The sequence below is a fragment of the Psammomys obesus genome, unplaced genomic scaffold (assembly GCF_907164565.1).
Source record: "Psammomys obesus unplaced genomic scaffold, mPsaObe1.curated_primary_1811, whole genome shotgun sequence".
In the NCBI taxonomy this organism is placed as follows: Eukaryota; Metazoa; Chordata; class Mammalia; order Rodentia; family Muridae; genus Psammomys; species Psammomys obesus.
This window is the reverse complement of record NW_026592510.1, coordinates 8,357,433-8,365,178: the sequence shown is the minus strand read 5'-3', so window position 1 is coordinate 8,365,178 and position 7,746 is coordinate 8,357,433. Positions and strand designations below refer to the sequence as shown.

The 7,746-nt window shown below is 43.0% G+C and overlaps 1 protein-coding gene across 1 annotated transcript in view; it reads right to left on the bottom strand.

The window, feature by feature from the left end:
* Positions 1–2,675: 2,675 nt before the first annotated feature.
* Plgrkt (plasminogen receptor with a C-terminal lysine) overlaps positions 2,676–7,746 on the bottom strand; it is a 14,514-nt gene continuing 9,443 nt past the window's right edge. The window contains exons 4-6 of the mRNA XM_055614082.1: positions 5,040–5,170; positions 4,453–4,562; positions 2,676–3,084 (exon numbers count right to left, since the gene is read on the bottom strand). Of these exons, the coding sequence (XP_055470057.1) occupies positions 2,963–3,084; positions 4,453–4,562; positions 5,040–5,170 (363 nt within the window). The 3' untranslated portion in view covers positions 2,676–2,962. The remainder of the gene's footprint in view (positions 3,085–4,452; positions 4,563–5,039; positions 5,171–7,746) is intronic.

Genomic DNA, 7,746 nt, shown 5'->3' with positions numbered 1-7,746 from the left:
CATGGGACTGACCAAAGCAGGTACTTAAAAAAATCAGTCGAGATAACTGACCAGTCCACTTTGAAGAAAGTGCCAGAAACTGCTTTCTGCTCCTTGGTGGCCTGCACTGCCTTCCTGAAGTCTCCTGTGGGCACCTACAAGGCCAAACCCTAGGGAACATTTCCAATCCTCTTGCAGAATAGACACACCCCCAAGGGCAAGAAACACCACAATGTTTGAATAACAGGCTGCATTTAATAACGACTTCTCGGCAAGACCTATTCCTTTCTCAGAAGGGCAGGACAGGGAAAAAAATCTGAGTTCTGTCAAGAGTCTCCAGAATATCATATTTGACATTTAGACATATATTGTGGAAATCTATGTAACACATCAGTTAGATGGCTTATGTTTGGATCATATCGGTGGCAGAATTTTTGAAATTTGGCATCTGTGTGCGTGCATGTATACACACATTAGATGCACCACACATAATGTCATATGAACTCTGCGAGTGTGTGTGTGTGTGTGTGTGTGTGTGTATTCGAGTGCACGCGCACGTGTGTATGTGTCTTTCCAGGGATAGAAATTGAACCCCAGGCCTCATACATGCTAGCCAAACACTCTACCATTGAAGTCCATGTAAACTGAACTACATGCCTAAGCCCAGTTTTTACAATCTGAGTGTGTCCCTTCCCTATTCTCTTCTAACCCATGTAGTTTTTTATTTTTATTTTTATTTTGGAGAAAGGGTTTCATGTAGCCCAGGTTGGTCTTTAACTTACTATGTAGCTGAGGGTGACGGGCTAGTTAACCCATGTACTTGCTCCATTTCCACACACTCTGTATGGCCCTAGGACACGGCAAGGCGACTTTTAAAAAAGCACATTATTTGTGACTTTGTTGGGTTTCCTCTGTGGTTCTAAGGATAGAGCCCAGGCTCATCCACACTAGATGAGAACTTCATCACTGAGCTACAATCCCAACGGGTCACTGGGCTTTAAAACTTGGTCTGGATACTGCCCAGGTACAGCCAGTATTCAAACGCTGCATTGAAAAGATCTGAACACCAGCGTTTAGTGGAAACTATCTATTTTAGATGTAAAATGTCAAAAACGTTTCGGAGAGTCACAGTGCTCTATCTTAGTGTAAATTTAAAACATTCAAAATACTTAGGAGGTGCTGGAGAGACGGCTCAGTAGTTAGGAGTACCAGCTGTTCTTCCAGAGAACCAGGGTTCAATTCCCTGTTCCCACTTCACAGCTCACAACCCTCTGTAACTCCTATAACAGGGGCTCTGAAGTCCTCTTCTGGCCTCCATTCTACAGAATGTGCAAGCAAGACACCCATCACATAAAACCCTGATGAATCTTAATAATGCTTAAGTATAAAAATCTCATAAACTGAGTTGTGATTATTACAAAAGGACTCACAAAGAGTCTTTCTCCTGTGGCAACTCTGGGATGCTGGCTGATGCCAGCTGATGCCCTCCTTCAACCCTGAAGGAGGCTTCTCACATAGGTAGCTCTGCCAGCACGTCTTGGGAAGCAGAAAGCTGGGTGGCAGAGGTCCCACCCCAACTTTGTCTCTGACCATTGGCAGAGACATTGGGTGAGGTTACTATGAATCTCTAAACCTTTGTTCATAAAGTGACTTCGGTTTCTTTTCTTTCTTACTCTGTCTTGTCATGTTTTATTTCCTCATTTTTCTTAAAGCCACCCAAAAGTCTGTGGTAATAAGCTAACTAAGAGACTAAGCTAGCTGTTTTCAGTACTTGGAAATTGAATCAAAGTTGTCATTAAGATGTACTAAATATTTAATTAACATAAATGATTAAGATAATTCAAGAGTCACAGATGAAATGTTTGTCAGTTCAGTGAAAGGGTGATGTAGTAGGATGAAGGGAAGCTTTGAATAATCAGCAGTTCTAGGGCCATTTGAACTAAGTCCTAATACAGCTGTGCTCAAAAGCAGCTGTTCAGACCAGCTTCAGTTGCCGTCTTTCTGTGCACTTGGGACAGACTGCTGTCGGAGCAGATGCACGGATGTGAGTTATCAATGAACTCGGTGTGAATATACATCAAGACCATGAGCTGAAAGGAAGGTGTGATAGATGGAGAGCTCCGAGGGGCTGGCTAGATCGCACAGTAGCTAAACCTTCCATAAGGTCTTTAGCTAGCACAGCCCCAAAGGGGCCATCCACTACAAGGATATTCTAAATTTAGAACTCTTGATGAACTATTTTGGGCACCAGTAACGTACCAGAGTTACGAGCTTCTGTGCGTGTGCGCAGGTGCCTGACCAAGTCTTGTTACACTGTTCAGCCTGGCCTCAAACTCAGCGTCCTACCTCAGCCTCCTGTTGAGCTGAGGTTATGGTGGAAGTCCATCGTGCCTGGATCCATCAGATGAGATCGCCGTCTCTTTCCTCCATCACTCCTTATATTTATTTGCTTACTCGGTTATATATTTATTGTTTGAGACTATCATATTTGTATACAGTGAGATAAGATCGTATCAACTCGTGCCATTCCTCACACTCCCAACTAGCCCTGTATATAGCTTCCTCATCTCTTCCTCCACCTCCAGTGAACACCGTAGTTCATTGTGCGTTACAGCACACAATGTCAGATGCCCATGAGAGCTGAACATTGAGTGAGAAGACTATATGATAGAAACTCAAGGAGCAGGACACTGGGGTCAAATTCAGAACGATATAATTTATTAATTTTGCATGCAGATAACTGTACGACACACGTACACACGAGAAACTTGAGTGTTATTTAGAATACTGACATGATTTGTTGAGCGTTAGAAATTTTATTTGAAAATAGTTCAACAAATTCATTTTGAATATTAATATTCTAAAATTAAAAAATGCATTGTATCAAAATTTTGATCACTTAGAAAACTGTAAACACTGTGATTCAAGCCAGCAATTTTCTGTGCGTTGAGACACAACATGTGCTTTGAGGATAAACGTGACTTTACTTGTCTGCCAAGACTCTACCCTGCTCTCTTCTGGCTTTTTCAAGGCTTTCCAAGGTGATCATTCCTTTTGGCAGCTCCAACTTGGTCTTTTCTGTTTCTAGTATGTCTTCAGCTTCACCTTAAATAAAATGCAGAAATGTGTAAGGTGATGAAGGGACCACCAGCATTTTGTAAGAGGACCTGATTGCTGTTCCAGTGACACACTGTAACACTATGTACCCGTGACTTTAAACCTCAGAGTTTAGCATTTCTCTCAGGAGGAGGAAGGTACTACTCTAGGGAAACACAAGGATGGATTCTGAAAACCCAGCCTGAGCTGGGTGTAGTGGTACTCACCTAGACAAGAGGATCATGAGTTCAAAGTCAGCCTGGGCAACATAGGGAGTTTGTGTCTCAGAAACAATACAAAAAAGAAACAATAGACGCATGAGGAGATGAATATAACTGCCTTGATTTGACCAATATACAATACGTACATATAAGCAATTGCCAACTGACACTAAAAATAAGTAAGGTTGTCTGCAAGATGAAGAATACTTATAGAAACCCTAAGAATTCTTTCCCAAAGTTTTAAAATGTCAACATTTCCCAATTTCTGCCCTAAAGGCTCAACAGAATAGAAGGCTTAGCCTTGATTTGGCGTTTGCCAGTTTCCACGATGGACATGCTTCCACATGACCAATCTCAAGCCACAGCGGCACCCGCTGGGGCTGAGGCTGAGGCTGTTCTTTATTGCACCTGTACACTGCTTCTGTATTTGCACGATGAAGATGCAATCGATGCGAGTAATCAACGATTATATAGAATAGAAAAACAGAGACAGATGAGTTCTGAGTGTTTAATACCTTTGTTCCAAATGCAATTTAGTATTCGTCATAATTCACTTGTAACTCCTGTTTAATTTAATTTGAAATAAACAACTGTGCTGACATCCGCCAGGCAAACTTTCTAACCATTTAGCAGTCAGTTCTTAGAAGCTAGTGAGAGCAGACTCCGCACCACTGTGGTGGAAGAAGTAGAAATGCCGGTCCCCTGAATCTTAGGAAATTGGTCCTATCAGGATCTATGTAAGCCAAAGATTTATAAGGAGGGTGTGTGTGTGAGTGTGTGTGAGTGTGTATGTGTGCGCTCACTTGTATACACTCACGTGTAGAGGCCAGAGGTTGCTCTCCAGTGTCCTCAGGTATTATCTACTGTTTTTGTTTCAGTGTTTAAGACAAGATCTCAGACTGCCTGGAGCTTGCCAAGTAGCCTAGGTTGGCTAGCCAGGGAGCCCCGGAGATCTGCCCGTCTCTGTCTCCCTGCTGCTGAGATTACAAACTTGTACCACCACACACAGCTTTTCACACAGGTCCTGGGGATTGAACGGGGGCCCTCAGGCTTGCAGAGTGAGCACTTTACTGACCGAGCCATCTCCCAGCCCCAGGAGGAAATCTTGAACCGTAGATTAATCAGGACACAGAAACTCTAGTTTGAGAAGCCTTACTTTTCATGCGTTGTAGAAGCGTCCCGTAGCCCACGTCATACTGGTAGATAAAGATGAAGCTTAGTGGGAGTATAGGAGCGAGAAAGGCTGGCTTCTTTTGCTTTATTGCTCTGTTTCAGAAACAGAAAGGTGAATGTCAACAATAATCTGCTTTTTGGAACGTACGCCTTCTCGTAAGGTTCATTCATCTGAGTCTTCTATAGAAATTGACTTTCCTTGTCCAGTATACCTTCCAAGATTCTTTGGTTCTCAGTGGGAAGGATCTATGACTTGCTAATCTTACTTTGACGTCAGGGCTTAGATTTCTCCTTTTAAAGCGGACACTACCATTTGGGACCCTTGGGAATAAAGCACAGAGGCCATTCACCTTTGTGCCCTCTTTAACTTCTACACTAGAGAAAAAGACAAAAGGGATATAAGGAACTAAAGGCAGAATGCACTGTTCTGAGAGGAGCAAGCTGGGGGAGGGTCCTTTGTTTACATAAATACTCCAAGTTCAGAGTCCTACATCAGCCAACTTAACAGAGCCATGATGGCGGCAAAGACTTCCTTATTTCAGGAACTCTTCAAGTAAGTTGTAAACATACCCAGCTGTCAAAGAGATGGTTGCAATGCTAAAAAAGGTTCCAAAATATTTGAGGAATTCCCGAGACCAGGCGATCTGCACGGCCATTTGCCTTTCCCGCATCTCATTCTGCAAGGTCAGCTGCCTTTCTAGCTAAGGACAAAAGACAAAGCAGGTTACTCAGCTTTCATCCGGGAATAGTGTTACAACCTGCCTCTCCTTCTTTTGCTCTGATGCACTTTCTTTTTGTGTAAATCACAACAGACTCTGGCTAAATTGTTCTGCTGTGTAATTGTCCCTTTTGGCAGGGACGATCCTGTCACATATATGGAGGACACCGCTCCTGCTCGCTGAGGTCTTGACTGTATTTTTATGAACTCAAGCCACAAATGTGTTTCCAGCCTTTTCTGTTTCATGTTTGGAAAGATTTATGGGTCACTAAACACACACACACCTTGCTGGCTTTGTTGATCAGACTTGTATGAAAATCATTTTGCTTTTCACTCATGCTTCCTTCCAAATATACCCAAATACAAATTGACATGCTGGTCGGCACACAGTGATGAAGGGGTATTGCTTTGAGAAGTCAATAGAGATTTTTGTCATATATATATATATATATAACTATCTATGTAACTATGTATGTATGTATGTATGTATGTATGTATGGATCTATCTATCTATCTATTGCCTTCTGCCACTTTAGTCAGTATCTGTCTTGAACAGCCTAAAACACAGGACACAGTATCTGATTGGATTTAAAAAAATACACTGAAGCAGTAGCAAAATGAAAACTTAAGCCCATGATTTGAAGCATTTGGGTCTTCAGAGATAAACATGTTTTCTTCTTGGCTTTTTAATTCTAAAACCTTGACAGTACATACCATCAGCAAAGCTGGAGCTCATGATGAAAGAAAAGTAACGTGACCTGGTTTCTGGTCACGCCCTCTTTCTACCGAGGCAGGAAGTGAGAGGAGAATGGGTTTTGGTATAAGGATAAAGCTTGGCCACTCTGCCCTTCCTGGGAGTTGTAGTGCAGGAGATTGTCAAGCAAACACCAGGCCAAGCAGACCTGGGGAAATCCTCTAAACAGAGAGGATTCTGGGAGGGAGGAACCAAAGTAGAGAGACAATGGTTGCAGGGCAGATCTGGGTTCAGAGCAGGCCTGAGAGAGACATTTGGGTTAATCTCAGCTACAAAGGTGTCTGCACGGTTTCCATGACACTCGGGAAGGTTCCTAGGAGATACCTCAAAATTAGAAGCAGGTGGCATACCAGAAGGTCACTAAATCCTAGGGCCAGGAGAACTCACAGCGGACACTTGGGTAGAGAATATAAGCCAGAGGAGGCTGGAGAAGGCAGCTGGGTCTCAAGGGTCCGCAGCATTGAAAGGCGTCGAAGTCATGGCCAGACTCGCCTGGAGTGTGCTCAGTGCCCTCAGAACAAATCATCTCACATTCTCTAGGTGGCTGTACACAACAGCAGAGACGCTGCCCTCCACCAGGGATGCCTTCTCTAACGCCTGTGTCACCTGAGGTCGCCTAGGCCAAACCAAGATTGTTCCAAGGAAAAGTGGTCAGAGAAGGAGAAAGCAAGAAGGAAGTATGCCACTTTTCCTTGCCAAAACTTGCTTCTAGCAGTAGAAGTTGAGGTTCACTTTGAGTTCCGTTAAATATACGTAATATGCTTTTGTACACATGAATATTGAGTGTGTAAACCCCATCCCTGTTAGGTCACGTACTGCCCAAACTCACATAACAATGTGTACCTCCCAAAGTTATGTAAATAGAGGAATCAATAATTTGTGTTCAGATAAAAAGGCATCTAGATCAAAACAAGACACAGAAAAGCCTGACATTGGTGTCTTGAGTTGTAAACGTCTGTGGAGCTCTTCAAAGCTCCAGGAGCCATACCACCGCCACCCCCCCCTGAACAGTCATTTCCCATGTTAACTGGAGGTTAGGTCAGCATGAGTTCAGCTTACATACATCTATTTATTTATTTATTTATCTATTTATTTATTTATTTATTGTGGGAGGGTCTAGGTAGTTCTAGTGTGCAGCTGGGATTGAGAATTACTGCCTAAAGGAACTACCACAGGATAGATTTTCCTTCTCTCTCTCTCTCCCCTCCCAGTAAACATCAAGTGGATATATCAAAGGCAGTAAGCAGAGAGCTTTATGAAGATCAAAGGTAGTAAGCAGAGAGCTTTATGAAGATCGTGGGACAAAACAACACAATGTGATATGTTGTGATGAACACAGAACACTCTGTTCCTGTCATGTGAATGAACTTTATAGAAAAGAGCAACCTCGATGTATCAAGATTTTATAAACCAGCCAAGAACTCAGAGGACGCCTGAGATCAGATGAGATTGTGACAGGATCCTGTGACTGCCTGACAAACACACGGCATTAGGAAGGGAAAGAAAACTATCTAACTATGCAGAAATGGTTGTCAAATTAGAGAGGAAAAGGCCTGTACTCAACACTGGGCACTGGCTGTTCACGCTCCATCTCACAGGTGAACAGTGCTGCGCCAGGCTTGGTAGTATACACCTGTGATTCTAGAACTCAAGAGGGGACGTAGAAAGAGGAATTATAAAAAAAAAAAAAAAGAAAGAGGAATCATAGATTTGGGGCCAACTTGGGCTACATTGCCACCCTGTCTCGAGGGACAACCACACACACACACACACACACACACACACACACACACACACACACACAC